At 41.0% G+C, this 19750-nt stretch overlaps 3 protein-coding genes across 7 annotated transcripts; 2 read left to right on the top strand and 1 right to left on the bottom strand.

The window, feature by feature from the left end:
* The first annotated feature begins 915 nt into the window (after window positions 1–915).
* Window positions 916–8343, top strand: sars2 (seryl-tRNA synthetase 2, mitochondrial). Its single transcript, XM_051399547.1, has 16 exons — window positions 916–1404; window positions 2236–2331; window positions 2481–2510; window positions 2625–2765; window positions 2881–2935; window positions 3060–3123; window positions 3486–3591; window positions 3689–3736; window positions 3896–4004; window positions 4833–4878; window positions 4977–5064; window positions 5341–5453; window positions 5583–5676; window positions 6315–6407; window positions 6505–6570; window positions 7861–8343. The coding sequence occupies exons 1-16, from the start codon at window positions 1129–1131 to the stop codon at window positions 7999–8001; spliced, it is 1566 nt and encodes a 521-aa protein (XP_051255507.1). The 5' UTR covers window positions 916–1128; the 3' UTR covers window positions 8002–8343.
* A 585-nt stretch (window positions 8344–8928) lies between these two features.
* LOC127363085 (cilia- and flagella-associated protein 251) lies at window positions 8929–15372 on the top strand. The gene is made up of 6 exons (XM_051399549.1): window positions 8929–9099; window positions 11195–11235; window positions 11366–11435; window positions 11903–11968; window positions 12082–13058; window positions 13564–15372. The coding sequence occupies exons 1-6, from the start codon at window positions 9054–9056 to the stop codon at window positions 13630–13632; spliced, it is 1269 nt and encodes a 422-aa protein (XP_051255509.1). The 5' UTR covers window positions 8929–9053; the 3' UTR covers window positions 13633–15372.
* LOC127363086 (inositol-tetrakisphosphate 1-kinase-like) lies at window positions 14835–19731 on the bottom strand. 5 transcript variants are annotated; one of them, XM_051399551.1, is made up of 10 exons: window positions 19553–19731; window positions 19184–19208; window positions 17830–17952; window positions 17525–17642; window positions 17338–17439; window positions 16961–17001; window positions 16694–16859; window positions 16345–16412; window positions 15864–16026; window positions 14835–15790 (listed from the first exon to the last, which is right to left on the bottom strand). In XM_051399551.1, exons 1-10 carry the CDS (start codon window positions 19729–19731, stop codon window positions 15639–15641), a joined length of 1137 nt encoding a protein of 378 aa, XP_051255511.1. In that variant the 3' UTR covers window positions 14835–15638. The 5 variants fall into 5 exon arrangements, with proteins under 5 accessions (XP_051255511.1, XP_051255510.1, XP_051255514.1 ...); XM_051399550.1 differs by having other exon boundaries at window positions 16767–16859; XM_051399553.1 differs by having other exon boundaries at window positions 15488–15704; window positions 16767–16859.
* Window positions 19732–19750: the final 19 nt, after the last annotated feature.

Below are 19750 nucleotides of genomic sequence, written 5' to 3'. Positions count from 1 at the left end.
GTAAAACTGACACGAGTAATTTCAACGTGGTCTGTAGGCTACCATTACTTCAAACATGTTAATATTTCCTGTGTTCCTGTAGTTTATGTACACAGATCGATATTAGAGCCTTTTATTAATTAAATGTAACCAATAACAACACAGTGAGTTCATCAGATCAGCTTCAGCCCACTTTAAACATCCAGAGGATCATCAAGGGAACTGCACATCAGAGACTCAAATGAAGGAATTGTGTGTTAAATAAATGTACCCACCAGACATTGACCAATCAGAAAACTCAAGTCTAATTTCTCATGAAAATTCAGATTTATTGGGGAAAAGGTCACAAAAGGACCTCCGTGCCCATGTAAGTTATATCATTTCTATATATATATATATAAAAAGATAATATAAATAACGAAAGAACCAGTTGTTTGGTCTCTATACTATAAAACCCTCGCTCACTCATACTGTGTAGGAACTGAAACATAAAACTATTTGAGACCAAAGCTGCTCATCTTTATTAAATATCTATCCTTAAAGGTACAGTAAGAACAACAACAACAACAACAACAACAATGTTTCTTTATTCTGAAGCCTTTTGGTGTGCTCCGGTTTGAAAGAGGTCCAACTCACTGTCAAAAGGAAGAAAACAGAGTCAATAAAGCAACAGTATACTCAACCATTAATATGAAAACATCTGTTTCATATCGTCAGTCCTCTCTTGTCTTTATCTTCAAACCAGCAGAATGCTAGTTAGTTCGTAGTTACACAAACATGATCGATTAACAAAGCTTACAGTGTTTTTAAATGTCTCCATTATTTGACACAGAGTGACAGCGAGTGTCCTCAAATTCCCGCGCATCCTCAAAATAAACATAATTTCTGGTATTCTACGTCACTTCCGTCAAGCCAGAGGTTTGTGTCACTCCGGGGCTGCAGCTGGATAGTGTTGGACGAGTGCTCTCTGGTTTCACACGCTAATACATATAAATGGTCACTTTTATAACAATATATTGGGCTTTTATTGAAGTGATCATATCCAAACATTCCTTTTTAAAGTGATTGGAGCTAAAGCTGACCGAGAGTCTACACAAAGTACCGATTATTCCTATACCCCGTGAATGCAACATTGAGCACAAGAGAAACATGGCGACCTGCATAGGCATGGTCGTTAGACTTGGAGGCACTGCACTGGCTGTGGTAAAGCCGATAGCCAGACAATGTTCAAGGCAGAGGACGAGCGTCTTTATCCCGCACCGCTTCTCACACAGAGCCCCGAGCAGGCTGTACGAGCATGTCTGTCAGGGTTACAGTGACAAGCCCGATCTGGACATGAGAGAAGTGTGTGAGGAGACCGACAAAGTCATACTCAATGTAGTGAACAGAAAGGGTGACCTGCGGGAGGAAGATGTCAGGGAAATGGTAAGTGTTCGTTTTGCTACTAAGTATGAGACATGAAACTTCTGTGTGAAAGGCGCCTCTGTAATTGACAGCTATAAACAAAAACATGGTATTCACTCTTCAACTTATATATTTCTTTATACAATCTTTGGACAATTCTTTATTGTACCAAATCATTTTTTACCAAAATGATTTGCACACTGAAGTACACTTTGCTGAGGGTCTAAGCTAATGTCTCCTCCAAATGATGAACAACATTGAAATTGAAGACCCACTCCAGATATTTATTAACACATATTAAAACACTCTATAAATAAATATTTGTAGGTGATTTGAGGTTCATTTACCTGAAAGAAAGTCAAGTCAGAGATTCTCATTGAAGTCTAGATCAAAACGTTTCCAAACAGAAAACATATGGTCATGCAGACTGAAATGGATATTATGTACAAGACATTTGTAATGTAGTACTCTACATGTAGTAGGTTTGAATACTAACTATTATCACAATGTCCATTTATATTGTTCCAACAACTTTATTGATCCTTCACATTGACACAGTTTGTCAGTAGCTCTCAATATACTAAGTAAATGTAAATACTGTATATCATTATATTGAAACACATGTATAGGAAGATAAAATAGACACAGATGCTAAAGCAAGATAAGCAAACAAACATAAAGCTATTATAAGCATTAAAGCATTGTCACAAAATGGAAAAATGCAATTTAAGTGAAAAGTTAGGGAACATTTAGGAGTTTAAATTGAAAGACTTTTTCCAATTCATACCAGCTTTTCTTACGGCCTTTCATTTGATCACATTGATCGTGTGTGTGTGTGTGTCCACATTGTAGGTATGTGTGTGGCAGAAGCTCCAGGCAGTGAGGACTGAAATCTCTGGACTGGAGGAGGAGAAGAAACACATCAGTGAAACAGTCAAAGCACTAGTGGTCAGTCACAGTTATTACAACACCAGTTTTCTGATTAAAGTTGTTTGTGTTGATTCTTACTTAAGGTTTGCTTAATCCTTTTCTCTAATTTGACTTGAAAGTTTAAAGTCTCATCCATGATTATGACATAAATCATGTTTTCCTCACAGATCAATCACGACAAGAAAGCCCTCGCCAATGTAAGTTCAACTTTGGCACTTCGCAATTCAAACTCTTTAATACTTTGTAATTAAATCTGTCTGTGGTAAATTAGATTTGGGACCAGTTCTGACTCCTTGTTGTTCATCACGCAGTTTCCAGAGTACACCCAGGCTCTGAAGAGGGGTCGAGAGATCCGCAAAAGACTGAATGAACTGCTCCCCAAAGACACTGAGCTGGAAAAGGAACACTACAGTCGAGCACTCAGACTGCCAAACACCACACACCCTGATGTGGTGAGGATACAACACAAACACACACACTTATTTTGTCCAGAGCATCTGGAGAGCGATTTTCTGTGACATGTGTGCTTTTAAATTAAGTGTAGTTGTGTTTTTTTCCCTTTTTCAGCCCATTGGAGATGAGAGCCAGGCGAGGGTGGTGGAGCTGGTTGGACAGAAACCAGGTGACTGATGTGATCTATGCCATTGTTGATCTAAAGTGCCACATCAGTAATAACCTAAAGTGCTTTACCCTTGTGTGTTTCAATATGCAAATCTCATAATCTGCTCTCTTTCTCTCTGCTGTAGAGTTTGACTTCAAACCCAGAGGCCATTTAGAGCTGGGGGAGGAGTTGGGTCTCATCAGGCAGAGGTGAGGATGATGTTTGTTACACTTGATATTCCACTTGTTCTACTGTTTGTGAACTATTCTCTTAAAGCTTTTGCTCATATGATTGAAAGAAAACTGAGGAAAAGAGGATGAGCAATGGCATTTTGTATTAATATGTAAATACCTAATAGTTAATATTTTGTCTAATAATTATGATGATTTATTTTGGCTTGATAATTAAGAAAAACTTGGGAGAGAAGGCAGAATATTTTAAGCCTGAGCCGTATTATAATCTATAATCTGAAATGAAATATTTGATCATTGCAACTGGATTTTTGGTGTCTTGTAAACCCATGAGGGTTGAGCAGTTACACTATAAAATAATATAAAATGCTCTCCTGTAGACGTCTAGCTCACATCTCAGGCCACAGGTCCTACTATCTCAGGGGAGCGGGGGCAAGACTTCAGACTGCACTACAAAACTTTGCCCTTGACACACTGCAGCGACGAGTAAGCATGCGCCTGGAAATATTAAATATAATGTCTGCAAAATGAATGAATATTATTATTCAGTTCTTATATAAAACTTTACTTTTGACTCCTACAGGGCTTCATTCCCATGGTTGTACCTGACATGTTGAAGGGGGCAGTATTTGTGAGTAGCAGAACTCTGTGCCTTTCTATCTAAAAATAAGATTTGAATGGACATTGATTAAATATAAATTGAAATATGTAGCAACATTATTATAGTACAGTTGAACTTTCTGTAGTTATGATGCCAATCTCTTCCTCATTTTGTTTCGACCGCCTCCAGGAGGGTTGTGGGATGCAGCCAAACGCCCATTACTCTCAGGTCTATTCACTGGACCAGGCACGTTTCCCAGACCTCAACCTGGCTGGGACTGGAGAGGTTGGGGTGGCAGGTAAAACTTTATTCTTCACTATGTGTTGCAGTCATGATGAGTTTTAATTTCCTTGTAGCAATAAATGACCCATACAGTTGTTTATCAGTACTAGTGAACACACACACACACACTTTACTTTTGTCTCTAATTAGACCTTTTCTGTACAGACTGAATTTGATTGACCCTCTGATCCTCGTATTAGCTTTGTTGCACCTGTTATACTCCACTGTGTGTATTGGTTTTGAGGCAGCATGATTTGTTATATTGCTCTGCTATAGAGAGTGTAATAACTGACAAGTAGTGACCATCTGTTTGTTGGCCCGTTACGCTCAAGATGAATATTTTTCAGTTGATCAGTCCCAGCTTTTGACCTGTTGTGCTTGAACTAATGGGTGTATCTCGCTATCAGTCAATACATCAATACAACCAACAATAGTCCTGTTTCTTACTAGCAAGACTAGCTATTGTACTTGGCTATAATCTATAACAACATGTTGCTGATGGTGATCTAAGCAACATGTGCCCATCTAGTTGAGTTGTGTCACGCTCTTTTTAATTAAAGGAACATACATAGTTTATCAATTTTTCCATGTGTTATTCATGCTGTTGTAAGCAGGTGTCACCAAAAACCTCACAGGTTTAACAGATGTGTTGCATGTTGTTCTGTAATTAGATTTCATACTCAACTCCTTCAGAATTGTAATAAATGCCTTTTGTTTTTATCGGAAATCTTGAATCCAACAACTCACACAATCAATGTTTGAAGGTAATAAGAGGCTTTGACACGGATCATAAATGACAACTGGAAAACCCAGTAATTATGTGACATGTCTCTCTCGCCTTCAGGCTATTTCATGGATCATGCAGTAAACTGGAAGGACCTCCCTGTCAGGTTAGTTACCTCTCACTCATAGTGTGCTACAGACTGTTACAGATCAGTGTTATATTAGAGCAAATACAGCTGACATGATATATCTCTTCCCGCTGTAGGACGGTGTGCAGCAGCACCTGCTACAGAGCAGAGACAGAGACGGGCAGAGAGGCATGGGGGCTCTACAGAGTACATCACTTCAGCAAGGTTAAAAGGACAACTACATGATGTTAGGGACACAGTAGTTGAAAAGTGCCCACTGTACATACAGGGCATTCACATTTGGGAAATTATTTGTTAGCTGATAACAAGTGATGGCAAATCATTTTGTAAGATTAGAAACAAGTACCTGCTCTATAATTATGCTAATGAGCTTTATTTGTAATTAACTGTCATTATCGTGTGTGTGTGTGTGTGTGTGTTTGTGTGTGTCTGTTTGTGTGTGTGTGTTTGTGTGTCTGTTTGTGTGTGTGTGTGTGTCAGGTAGAGATGTTTGGAGTGACAGCAGATGAGACGGGAGTAGAGAGCTCCCAGCTGCTGAAGGAGTTTGTGTCTTTGCAGAAAGAGATATTTTCTGCACTGGAACTACATTACAGGTTAGTACACACACGCAACACGCACACACACAGTGGAAGTTATTTTATACATCCACTCAATTTGATAATAAGCATATTTGTGTGGGTTCTAATATATAACCTAAACTGTTTGGTTGTGTTTTCACACAGAGTGCTGGACATGCCGACACAGGAGCTTGGTTCTCCAGCACACAGGAAGTATGACATTGAAGCATGGATGCCTGGGAGGAACAGCTATGGAGAGGTCAGTCTCATTATATCACTGTTAACTAATTACAGATGCACAAGAAATGACTGGGTGTCAACTAATATATCCGCTGATTATGACTTGTGTAAAGATGTTCATTTGTGATAATATATGCTGCAGGGTGTGCATGGACAGACACACTAACATACCCTCAGTCTGAAGGGTCACTAGTGACTCTCTTCCCTTGTCAGTCAAAAAATCTTAGTCCCTTCTCATCCTTCCTATAAACACCTGAAGTTGAACTCTGCCAACATTTTAAGAAAAAACTAAAAATATTACATTCCTCTGTACAGCTCCTGTGTAACCAACTTGCAATTGCCTTCCCTGGTTGAAAGTTAATTTTTAAGTCCTGTATTTAATTCATTATCTCCTATATAAATAATAGTGAGCAGATTCTGTAGATTGCAGGACCACAGCCTTGGTTGAGTATAATGTATTATTAAGGTTGTAAAAGTCCAAACACTACAATGCTACAGTGCTGCACAAGAAGTTGGGGAAAAAAACAGTACTGCTGTGAAACTGTTGTAACTTCTGTTTAACAAATAAAAGATGATACTATGATCGAATGAAGGAAGTATTGTTGCTGATGGTTTTGACTGCAGTCCTCTCCTCTCTATACATGCTGTATTCATCAGATTTCCAGTGGGTCCAACTGTACAGACTACCAAAGCAGACGCCTCAACATTGTGTATGAGAGAGAGGACGGCAGCCTGCAGTACGCTCACACAGTAAGACTGCAGATGAGGCGGCTGTATATTCCAGCTGGTTACTGGGGCTTACTGCAGCACACCACCTCCAACATGTGTGTTTTTATTTTAACTCTAGGTGAATGCTACAGCATGTGCCATCCCCCGAACCATCATCGCTATCCTGGAGACTCACCAGACAAAAGTAAGACACAAACATAAAGGCTCACTTTACACAGTGAGGGAAAACCTGGAATTCTTAAATGCAGGTTTTAGTTCATTGAATTGTCCTGAAAAACTGCATTAAGTTATTTAAGTTATCCTTCATTAATCCCCATAGAGGAATTCATTCTCTACATTTGACCCATCCTAAGTACTAGAGGCAACTCCAGATCCAAGCCAGTGCCTTGGTCAAGGGCACTGAGTGGAGAATTGACCGTATTGAACTTATGTGTTGTGTTGGTGGAGGAAACCCATGCAAACACAGGGAGAACATGCAACACTCCACACAGAAAGGCACAATGAGTTGTCTTGAAAAGGTTTTAATGACAACAAAATGATGTCATATGAACCATAATAAGCATCACAAGGCCTTAGATTAAATTTTTGTCTGATGCCTTTGGTGTGTAGTTGTTATGGATACTGTATATCCAACTGACAATCACTGGAAAAAGATGAGGATCATCACTTTATAGCATATAGTATATCAGTGGCTGAAACAGATCCAAATTCTTGCTTTCAAAGTGTTGATGCAAATGTGTAAAATATGTGGACCTTCTTTTGAAAAATAGCTGTGTAGTTTCATCCTCTTTTGTTTTCTCTTCCAACTATGCGTGACCTTGCCCACCTTCCATTATGCTACACGTGTAACTCTTAGCACGCACCTGTGTGAAAGGGTGGTGTTGAAGTGGCTCCCCCTAGTGATTGTTGTCAGTCAGAAATTAAAAAAAAAATTTATTAGAAATGCTGAAATAATAATAAATATATAAAACTGCAGTTTTCCTTTATATTGCTCAACAAGTTTAAATTTTCCTGAGGTGGAGAAATTGTGCAACAGATATCACGGCTTGGCTCAATTAAGAGTTAGGGTTGGGTGAAATGACTAAAAAAAAACCTTGGTCATTCTGAAACTTGCACAATAACTTCCCACTTTATTTTCTGTCTTGTGAATTGATTTTAATGTGGCATTAAAAATCCATTGTTATTATAAACAAATAGCTAAATAATTGTCATTTAGCTAATGCTTTTAATTTAATTATGACAGTTGTATTTTGCTTTATTTCTTTGTTTGATTTGTTTTTTTAGGCATTTTAAATCTTCCATATAAATGGGCCTTAATTCCAACCAGTTGTCAAATAACAAGGAATTTTAAAAGACTCTTTTCATGTTAGGAATTTACTGCAACCCATGTCAAGACTTAAAAAGCTGCTTGAATTTACATCACAGTGTTATTAATGATGCTAAATTGCATTACCGTTTCTCTCTATCTCCCCAGGAAGGAACAGTGCGTGTCCCCAAAGCCCTGCAGCCGTATGTGGGTCTAGAAGTGATCGAGAAGCCAAAGTACACTCCGCTGAAATACATCGGAGCCGACCAGCCCCATCAACCACCAAGGCCTGCTCCCAAGACCAGATGAGTGAGGTTGGAGCCAGTTCACACACACACACCCTCAAGTCAGACAGGAAGTAGATATTTAATATGGATGTTTCATACACTTTGCTCTAGGTCCATTCACAAGTTGTTGATCTCAGCTGTTCCTCAAATGAAATTAAATACAGTGATTCAGTGAGTTGGTACTGAGTGCATCGATGTTTTGAGGCGATGGATCAGACCTCAACCTTACAGTTTACTGTCATTGTAAATATATTTGTCTTATTTTGTCAAATGTCATTGAATTTTAAACGTAAGCCCGAATGAGTACTGTCCAGCTCATGAGGAGGACCATAACAAGAAATAACCAATAAAAGTTTCTGTCTCATGTGTTGCTCACTTGTGTTTTTCTCGTGCCCCATCCTGTCATACATTATATATACATTACCACAGAAACACAGTCAATGACATTGTGACCTTGAGGGGGTCCTGTAGATGGAGCATAGCAATAGTAACTGCACCCAGAGGTGACACACAGGCGTGTTACTGTGTGTTACATTACCAGCTGTTACAAAGGATCAATAATTGTTGTGCAAAGTAATTAACAAGCAGCTTGGGGAGATGATGATGCTTGACCTTGCAAATAAAATGATTTAATGATGAATAGTATTCACTCACTGGGTATACACACACACACACATATATATATATAGAGAGAGAGAGAGATATGGTGGGATTTGAATAGAGTGGAATTACAGAGATGGTCATTTTCTATGTAGCTACTTTTGCACCCCTGAAGCCCTAAAAATGGTCCACGGACCCAGCTTTGGGACACACTTGAATAAATCTGCTCAGATACACTGATTAAATAGTGCGAATCCTCAAACATTTTGTTAACACACTGTAAGTACAGGGCGGCCATCTGACATCTCTGGCACCTTAACAGGGTTTGATCTGGTCTCAGTCACCTGACACCACACACACACACACACACACACACACACTGCTCGGCTCCACCTCGCTCGGCGGGTGTGTGAAGAAGATACAGCCCGTTATTTCAAGGTTATCTCCTGCAGGAACCTCACTTGTTCGGATCCTATGGGAATTTTGATAACCGCAGTTTTGCTCTGGGCTGCCGTCGGAGGTAAGCATCCATCACACTCACCGCACTGACACACTGTGTGTTCATATTGGGGCGCTCTGTGGGAAATGACGGTACAAAATGCGAGTGATAGCTCTCAGCAGGCTGCACCGGAGACAAGCCTCATCGTTCACACACTGCTGCCTCAGCTGTAGCCCCTGTTATTCCTTTCACCGGCACGAAACCAGCCGTGTGCTCCAAACAGACGGAACTAAATGCATTTTAACAATACTTTATGGGTCAGACTGAAGGTGTACGCTAACCGAACGGCGGAAGCCTCAGGGGTTTAGACTAATGGGCTAAACAAAAGCGTTGTTACATAATTTGTTATGCGCCCACCTTTCTGTGTGTGTCTGCTGGACCGACGGGGCTGGTGCTGGCTGGGATGGAGATTGTAAACACAAGCATATTTGACTGTACTGGGAACAGTCCTCCTGAACAGTATAAATGCGAATTAAAGCTGCGCACAGGTGAGCGGAACAGAGCACATGTGCGCGTGCAGCTCGGTGAACGTGCGCCAGCTGCTGTGAAAACGCGTTAATGAGTTAAAATAAGTGTAAAGCACCACTGTAGGGAGGTGTGCCCCCACCATCTCAGACACGGGTGTGAAAATAGGGTAAATGTTAAGTCTGCAGTGGTGTTACGCGCAGTGTTATGCAGTAACAGGCGATAACCTACATAGAGCAGACTATATCAACTGTTTGTGGCTCTGTTTATCCGTCAGTCCCCCATCCAATCACAATGACAGGTATGTGTACTTGAAAACATAAGAGTACATATCACCACAGAACCAGCAGCTGTAGGTAATGTAACAGTTTTACTGCTGCTCGACGTCAATTAAATGCCAAGAGGAATGATATCTTTTAACACTCATTACTGCGCATCTCCCAGCCCCCATAGGTGCACGTATGTATTTCTGATTCACATGTGGCTCTAGGTTTTAGTCAAGGCAACAACTTGGATGCTTTGGATTTTTTTTTTTTTTAAATGGAGTTTGGTTGACCATGGGCTCAAAGGCAGCTGGACAAGCCAATAAACCCAGAGCTAGAACACAGCATTAATTATGGGCCCCGGGTGTCACAGCTTAGACAGAGAGTGGAAACACACACACACACAAACACCATCACATGGACATGCAGGCATTACAGGGCCAAACTGTAGGCAGCTCACGTGTCTACAGGGAGGGGGGTTCATCAGTGGACATGGTGTCAATTAGTCCAATTGATCCTGATCTGTACTGATCTGGCTTTGTGCTGACACAGACTACAGAGTTTAGATCAAACATACAGCTTCTACATGTGTCATGTAAGTTGAAGGAAACCAATGCACCTGAGTCTGTATCATATCTGCTGTGGAAGAGTTTCTTAACAAGTCAATTAAAGCAACGCCTGTTTAGATAACGATGTGAATAGTTGATTATTTTAATTATTAAGATTCTAGTAAATCCACCATCATTGGAATATTAAAATCTTTTGTAAATATAAATGTTTAATTTGAGTTCGATTGACTTAATTTGGTTTGGTAGTGGACATTTGACAGAAAACAGGAACATCTTTCTAACCTGGCCAAATTATCTGACATTATTGACGGCTGACATTTGGATTCAGGACTAAATGAAGGCGCAGTAATTGAACAGCATCATATCTTGCACCCAAATACAAAACAACAAGCTGCAGGCTGAACATGGATTGTGATCTATACTGACATTTAGGTCCTTGTTAGATTCAGTGTATCTCCGTGAGAAAAAGGCACTCATGGCCCTGCTTAGTGTGCCTTTAATGATCTGCTGGCAGGCGGGGATTGGTGACTGATTTAGCCCTGGTGGGAAACTACCTGCTAGCTAAAGCCTCTGGGAGTGTCTGCATCCTGGAGAGAGAGGGAGATGGAGTTAAGCTTCTTTGCTGTGTCGCTTTACCAAGGTAACTGTGCTTACCTTAATGAGGGAACAGCTCCACCCACGCCCTAACAACAAACTAGTTCATCTGTGGTGCTGGGTGACATAGTTTGGTGCAGTTTTTGCCACTGCAGAAATGCTAAATATATTGATTTGTGTTTCCATTCTCCCTCACACTCCCTCATCTCTCTCTCTGTGCCTCAGTGGGAAGCCGGCCAGTAACCTCACCCCTTAATGATGCAAAGGTCAGAAACAAGTCCTTTCTATTTCCCCTATCAATCAGCATAATATATATATATATATGTTTTTATTACCAGTACCCATCATTACCAGTAATTGTGTGTGTTTTTTACTTTTTCTGTATTGTGCTTCTAGGTTGAATGTATTATTCAGGAGACACTGAATGAAGACGGGTCACAACATGAGTGTGGCCCTCAGCTAGCAGGTGACATTTCTAATTATCTGCTCATCCAAACCCAAGTAATATTCTGAGGTGTTAAATGCTGGAAGAATAATTGTATTAGTCGACCAACAGGAAATTAATCATCAACTGCTTTGATAAAAACATTAATGACATTGACCAGATCTTCACATTATCAAATGGTGTGACTTTTCTCTGATTTATATCATTGTAGCTTTAACATTTTAAGGTTTGGACAGTTGGCGAACATTTTATAGACCCAACATTTGATTAATTAACTTTCAACATTAGATAATATATATCACAAATTGGTTTTGTGTTTGCCTTATTTGCTGATATTTATCCTCATTCTGGTCCGTGTTGCCTGTTTTGCCACATTCCTCTTGTTGTTACATTTGACAGTTACATGTTACATTTATAGATGTTGGTATTCTGCACTTTGCTTTTGTTGCGCTATTATTCTGAAGTGTTGTGTCTACATTATTTTGCAGAGGAACTTGATGAGGTGCAAAGACATCAGGGTCTGCTCAGGGAGCTGCAGAAGCTGGCTATCGATGGTACAAACAACTCACTTTGGTGTATTTTAACGCACGTGTCACTGTTATAAAACATAGAAAGACCGGTTTGGTGTTTAATTTCTTTTTGCTGTGAATTAATCTGAATGTTGCAGAGAAAGAAAGGGAGCAAGAGGATGAGAAGCAGCAATATGAGTACAACCTGGCTGACGATGAGAGCGACTTCGAGCCGGGGGATGAGGAGGCGAAGCAGGAGGGAGATGTGACCAACTTTGCAAAAAAGACAGAAGACAAGACAGTGGAGGATGACACCAAGCAGAAGATAATGGAGGAGCCACGGATAGAGGACACAGGGAGGGACAATGAAGAGGAGAGAGCCAAGGAGCTAGAGGAGCTGCTGGCTGAAGAGATTACCAAGAAAGGGAAGGAGGAGAGGAATGATGAAGAGCTCAAAGAACTTCTGAAAGAGCTGAAGAAGAAACGCTACGAGGCGGTGAAGGAGAGGGAGGTCCAGAAGGGCTCAGGAGCAGAGCAGAAGGAAGAGGTGGAGGAAAAGAAGGAGAAGGAGAACAAAGAGAGGGAGCGAGATACAGAGGAGGACTTAGAGAAGCAGAGGATGGAGGAAAGGAGGAAGAATGAGGTGGAGCTGATGGTAGAGAAGGAGAAGGTGGAGAAGGAGCTAAAGGAGCTGCTCAAAGAGCAGGACAGCAAGAGCAAGCCAGAGCAGGAGAGGGAGAGGAAGGAGAAGCAGGAGGAGCTGGAAGAACTCGTCAGGAAGATGAAACGAGTGCAGGAGGATGAGAAGCAGGGGACGCAGGGCGGGAAGAAAGAGGACGGCATGGACAAAAGCGCAGCGGAGGAGAAGGAGGGCGAAGAAGGAAAGGAGCCCGATAAGAAAGCAGAGAATGAGGTCAAAAAGAAGGAGGAGGCGGCAGAGGTGAAGGAGCCGCAGCAGAAGAGAGTGATGGAGAAAGCGAGTGATGAAGCCACGCAGCAGTTTGACCGGGAGAGGTACAAGGATGAGGAAGAGGAGGAGGGCGAGGAAGATGAGGATGAATTCGTCAGAGAGGATGAGGAGGGGCAGCAGGAGGAGGATGATGAGGAGGGTGATGCCGATGAAGATGAAGGGGAGGTAAGTTGGTGCAAATAATGACTGTGTGTGTGTGTGTGTGTGTGTTTTTTAACACTTTATACTACAGCAAAGTACAGTTTAATTATTTATTATATAAGTGGGACTAATTAAATACTCATAGTGTAATTATAGTGTACCAGGACAAATATGTAAATACAGGCGAAAGTGCAGGAAGTCAGTCAATTAAAGGAACTTCTTCCATTTTGCATCTTAACAATACAGGGTTTACAATATACAATAGGTGTCTGCTTTTGGCCCATGACCCACCATTAGGTATCAGATTTGATATGTGTACTGACTTTTTCGTCAGTACATATTTAATGTGAACCAGGTAGATAAAAATGTACATACAGTGCTTCTATGTTCCTCCCTCCAACTACCAGCAGGCACCCATTATTAGCTATAGCCTATGTACAACATATTTTCCCTTTGCACTCTGTAATCCGAACCATTGCCATATGTTCTGTATTCCTGTGTCATATATTCTCATTTTGTCTGGCCACAGGAGCTGCTGGAGATTGAAGCAGAGTTGCGTAAAGTTGCTGCAGAGCTGAGGGAGCTTCGCAGAGGATAAGACACACACACACACACACACACACACAGACAGCAGACTGACAAAACCCTTTGTTGCATTCACAGTCACACATCCAGCTCACACATTTTCCATTTAACAGCCTTCAAGTCCCTGCAGCACTCAGAGAAATGTCTTCAGATGTTAATCTGTAGATGGACATTAGTAAAAACTGTACATACTATTGTTTAATTTCTGCTTTTAGATTGCCTGGATAAGGCTTTCTACGTTTTCCTTTGCGCTCATTCGAATGTGTTTTTCTAGAGAATTTGAAAGATGTTTGTGTCCATCTACACTCGTGTCCCTGTCTCAGTAAATGCTGTTTGTAAGGTAGACAGTTGATTTCACTTCAGTTGTAAACGGCCATGGATGCAAAGCATTCAGCACTTTTATTCAAACATTTTTTCTGACTGCAGATTGCCAACCACACAAACACCATCATTTGAAATCTGAGTCATGAATCCTGGCAAGCAGTGCTTCTTTTCTCTGAAGGTATCATCCTTGATGGTGTGTTCTTTGTGGGAAAAACTGATTCCCTACTATAAGTAATATGTGTATTTCAATATCTATTTTGTGCAATAATAGATGTAAGCTGTTTATGCTGTTTTGACTGTTAACAATATGCATTACTGATATTTCTACACAGGAGTAAGTCATTATTTCCTCTCCGTTTCTTTGATGATAAAGTAGAAACAAGGATTGTGTTTCATTTGGCTCACGCACTGTTAAAACCAGACTGTTTGTGACGAACCAGGGTGACGCGAACAAAATGTGAAAAGTCTGCACGCTGACACACCTGTCAGATGTTAAGTTTGTCTTGAGTGTGGTTAGTATGTGGCGACAGTACGCGATGTACTTAGAGCTTACAAGGTCTAAAAGTGTCACTTCAGGTTCTCAGCCAGCTTTGCACTCTTAACAAGCCAAGGAGTAGTCGAGGGAACAGGGAGACACTAAAGCCATTCTGTCTTTTGGTAACAATAACATTGATAAATGCTCAGTAGTGTTACATCACAGTTTTCATGGCAGTCGTGTCATTTGTGTAAATATCAGATATCATGGTCTGTAAGCCAAGGTCATAGGAAATATGAAGCAACAGCGCCCCCAAGAGGACACTAGGTAGAAATGCACACAGTGCAGGGTAAACAGGGTTACCATTGGAGGCCCACTTACTGCAATAACACAATATAGACTACAGCACATATGAATGCAATAATTAGCCAAATAATGAATTATTTAATATATTTAAATATGTATTCAAAATGCATCATATAGTACTCATACAGCAGATATAATCTCTCTTTTTCTACACAGCCAAGATTTACAATACATTTATGTATTTCAACACTGGCAAAGTAGCCGGTCGACTTGTGTAAACACGTAGTATAAATATAACACATATGATCAGTCAACACTGATGAGCTCATTATTGTCTATTCCAAAGATGAGATGTTTGTTCCCTTGCGAATAAATGAAAAATTGATGTACTGTAGTTTTCTTTTTTCTATAGAAGTGCAAAAATATTTCCACAAAATGTATCTTACAAACCAGCAAGAAAGACGTAGGAAATGTCTGCAGGGGGGTGACACAAGGGCATAGAGGACATTTCGAACAACAGGAAAGAAAAATTATAACAAAACACCACTTGTAATATTACTGGCCAGTCAGAGTGCTGTATTTTGTGCCTGCTGTATCTTCTTCTATGCTACTTGTCAATCAATAAACGCAAAATGTATTAAACTGTTACGTGTTGTCGTTTGGTTTGTCGACTTGTAAAGAGAGCAGAATCACTTAACAGTACAAAATCATTAGTGTGATTTACAGGAGATACAGTTTAGGATCAAGTCATGTTAACAAATTACGAATAAATAACTTCTTACAATTGAAGCAAAGTCTTAGAAACAGCTGAGTTTGGCCCCAACGAAACAGGGAAAAAGCCGGTGCCGATGACTTTATTTGTCCTAGGAAGCTGATGAAACACAGAACAACCTGCGATCTGTTCCTGAGGTGACTCAAAGGCCAGTTGTTGCAGGAGATGGACCACTTGTAGTCTGTGCTGACTCAGGAGAGCCTGTAGCCTGGGGACCAGCAGAGGTTTGTTTGTCCAACACATACTCAATGTGGCTGAGCAGAGAGGAGAAAAACAGGGGCACTCCCTCATAGCCTGAGTGAGAGAGAGTATCAGAACATCACTGTACGTGCGTGTATGTGCGTGTGTGTGTGTACAGTTACAGTACCTGGGAAGATGTTGATGTCAATGACGGTGAGAGTGTGTGTGTGTATGTTGATGATGACGTCCACGCCGAACAAGGCCATGCCAAGCTGAACTCGGAGCTCTTTGACCAGGGCGGCCACGGCCTCGGAGCTGGGGGGAGGCAGGCAGGGCATCTGCTCATCCAACTTGGAGAACAGAAGAAGAAAGGACATTTTTAGGGTGGATTTCAGCCTAGTCAGGTGCCAAATGAGTGAGGGTCTACCTGTAAATTTAGACTGAACTACTGACAGTATGTATGTGCACCTTAAATTATGTTTATTCCTGCAGTTTTGCAGACATATTAGTCTTTAAGTTAGGATAAGTTAATATAAAACATACAATATGGTGCGTACTTCATCTAAAAGAATCTAGGAAGAAATGTTCTCATACCAAAGATCATTAGTTTGACGCATACAGTACCACATGACTTGTCATTAATGTGTGATGCCACTTGTACTACTTACAGCTGTGAGATCAGAGCTTGACTCTGGCTTTGACACCTGATGACTGTTGAAGAAGATGGTTTTCCGGTCTGGAAGCAGAGAAAAATCTTAATTGGAGCGGTTACAGGGAACAGACATAGCAAAGAAAAACAAGGTAGCCTAACATAGTACAAAGCAAGAAAGGCATGACAGGACAGGAAAAGAAATTACAATACAGCGGAGGGAAGTAAAAGAAGAGACAAGACAGAAAAGGAAAGTATGGGAAAGGAAGAGGCAGGAAAGGTAAGAAAAGGAAAAAACTAACAGGGCAGGGAATTTAAGGAAAGGCAGGGAAATATCTTATATTTTTGTCGGTCTTGTGCAGGCTGACCACAGGGACCGGAGGGGAAGTTCTTGAGCGAGGGTCTCTCTACGTAGAAGTGCCTGTCTCCAACCACAAACACCTTGTGCAGAACAGCTCCGTGGTTGACGAAGCTCTGGAGCAGACAGGGAGGATGGATATCAGCCAGACTCCCTGCACTGAAGATCAGAGACATCTGCACACACACCGCACCGTAAATGAACAGAGTGATACCCAACAGTGATTGAACGAAACAAATACGACTGCACAGGTACGATTTTCAAGCAAACCACTCACCTCATGGGAAAGTGAGCCGTGTGCCACTCTGGTTTTACAAACTGGGGTCAACAGAGAAAAAGAGGAAGTGTTTGTGGGTTCTGTCATACTTTATGAGGAAGCAAAAAGGAAAGAAGGATAATCGAATTCAGAAGTGTGAGAATCATGACAACCTGAGAAACATAGATAGATAGATAGATAGATAGATAGATAGATAGATAGATAGATAGATAGATAGATACTTTATTTATCCCGAGGGAAAGTCAAGACTGACGTCTGCAGCAGATGAGCTTTTAGGCTTCACTTACACGCGCAAAGAAGCTGAAAGGTGGTTACGTAATTTAACTTAACTAGTGAAATTGAAGATAAGGCTTCAGAAAGACAGAGAGTGAACTGACTGAGAGGAAAGCTTAGGCCCTGGGTCATCACAGCCTGTTGAATGGATGACAGGTCACTGGCACTGTTGATCTCTAGGTAAGGCGGACTGCAGATACGCCAGTCTGATGGACAGAATATAACAGGAAGCTGCGTTAGTATCTACAAGCGACAGTAAACTACAGTACACACTATGAAGCTGCAGTTCACCTCGGAGTGAATTGTGGAGCTTGCTCATGATCCGATAAGAAGCAAAGCGGTCTAGTAGCTGGGTCATGGCGGGCAGAGGGTCCAGAATAACTGTACTGGGATGAGCTGACACATAACTCTGCAATGTAAAAGAGAGATGGAGAAATCTTCTCACTTCCAGTGTGAATTAATGAATGATTACTGATCAACAAGAATACAGTGCATACATATTCCTCCATGCATACAAGTGGATTTTTCTCCCACTTTGCCCAGTCAGTCTTTCTTGTTCTGACCGGATTAAAAGGTTTTTAACAACGCAGCCCTACCTGGAAGTTGGCAAGGAGCTGCTGCGATTGGCTGTCATGCTCAGCCTCCACGATGACATCAGACAGCTTGTGAACGATAACGTCGAAGGGTCCCTGGGGTACCAGTGGCTGGGTGAGGTCAATCTGACACAGGAGAGGAACAACCTATGTATTTGATCAGTCACTACATTTTCCACAATACGTTTCATTTGGATTGACTTCAGGTAATGTTTGGGAATATATGTAAATGACATACAATATTAAAGGTGCTATATTATAATCAACATTGCTGCTTTGGTGTGTAAGTAAAGGGATGCACCTCTTGTGATAAACTAAAGACTACGTGTTGTCTGCACTGCTTTCCTCACCAATTGGTCAACAGAGACTTTGAATGGGTCACCAATGCAGAAATCATCAACATGTTTTGAAATAGTAAACCAACCAGGACTTTTGACTCTAGCGTAAAACAAACGTTCAGTTTTTCTCATTACACACATTTTGATTAGTCATACCAGGAAAAGCAGCAGTGATGATACAAAAATATAAAACTGTTTTTGTCTTTTATTTCAGTTTAATTTACCAGGAAATTTAATTTAAAAAACGTGTTAAATTAGTTTGTAACACATTAATGATGTTTGTGTCCACATGCACTCTTTAATTTAACTGAATTGTGGTCAGGGTTTTTTTTTTTAGCCCAACCACACTGGTAAGACTCATCAGTGCTCCTTGTATAGCAGCAGGTTTCTGTGAACTATTAACCCGAGGTCAGACAATGTGAAACGCAGTGTGGGAGTTGACTGAGGCTACTTATTTTTTCTGCAATGATCTAATTAGTTTATTGTAACTATTGACTAGTCTTGCTGCTATTTGTGGTGTCGCTGTGTAAAAAGGTCTCTCTCATGCTCCTGTACAGATATTCACATGCAGTTACAATCAGGCAGCCATTGTTCATGATTTTGCTACAAGAAGATTACAGGAGGGGGCTGCAGGTGGCTGTGACATGGATTACTAAAGTTGTGGACATGTGTACATGACACATGTGTGTGTCTCTGGGTGCATGGTCTTCCCAAACTACTGCCATGCTTTAACTGTAACTGCTTAACCTGTGGACTAAAATGACAACATGCTGTGTGTGATTGTTTGTGTGTCTTATGGCATTTATAAAAAATCATGCGTACAGATTCATCTTCATGTGCACAGTCACAGAGACCCTCAAATACACACACACACACACACACACACACACACACACACACACACACACACACAGGGATGAAATGGCAAATCCTCTTCCTTATTTTTCACCACACACTTTGCATTTATTCAAACCTTTATTATATTGATTTCTTTTCTATATGTGAAGAAAAACACTTACCTCCACCACTTCTACTCCATGGCCCCTGCGGGACAAATACTGAAATGTTTATAGTCTGAAAGTGATCATTACACAGTCACCTGATGTCAGACAGGGCTGCCAATAAATAAAGCTCCTCAAGCAGCAATAAAGCCTCATATGGATAAAGAATTGCACAACTGTTAGGTTATAGTCCGGATTATTTACAGTAGTCATCATTAAATTTTCCCTAACTGAGGTAGCCTGTACTGCTGTTCAAATAAAATGAAATAAAACTCAACCCCACATTTTGCATTTGAATATCTAATGAATTGGCCCCACTATGAGAGCCTGCCCATTCACTCATTAAATATACAAACATTAAAAAGTCAAAAATCCGCATCAACTTACGCACAGAAGTCTGCAAACGCGTCCAGGTTCATCCTCCTGCGTTTCTTATGGCTGAGACAGAAGCCAACCCTGCGGCCTGACATTTGGCTGTGTGTGCGGGGGCCAGCAGCAGCTGAGTGACCGCAGAGACAGCCGGACAGAGGGATGTCTCCGCCGCTGCCCCGCTCCTCTCCATTCATCCCTCCCCCTAATATTTCT

This window comes from Dicentrarchus labrax, unplaced genomic scaffold (genome assembly GCF_905237075.1).
Source record: "Dicentrarchus labrax unplaced genomic scaffold, dlabrax2021, whole genome shotgun sequence".
Lineage (NCBI taxonomy): Eukaryota > Metazoa > Chordata > Actinopteri > Moronidae > Dicentrarchus > Dicentrarchus labrax.
The sequence above is the reverse complement of the archived record's forward strand: the minus strand, read 5'-3'. Positions and strand labels throughout refer to the sequence as shown.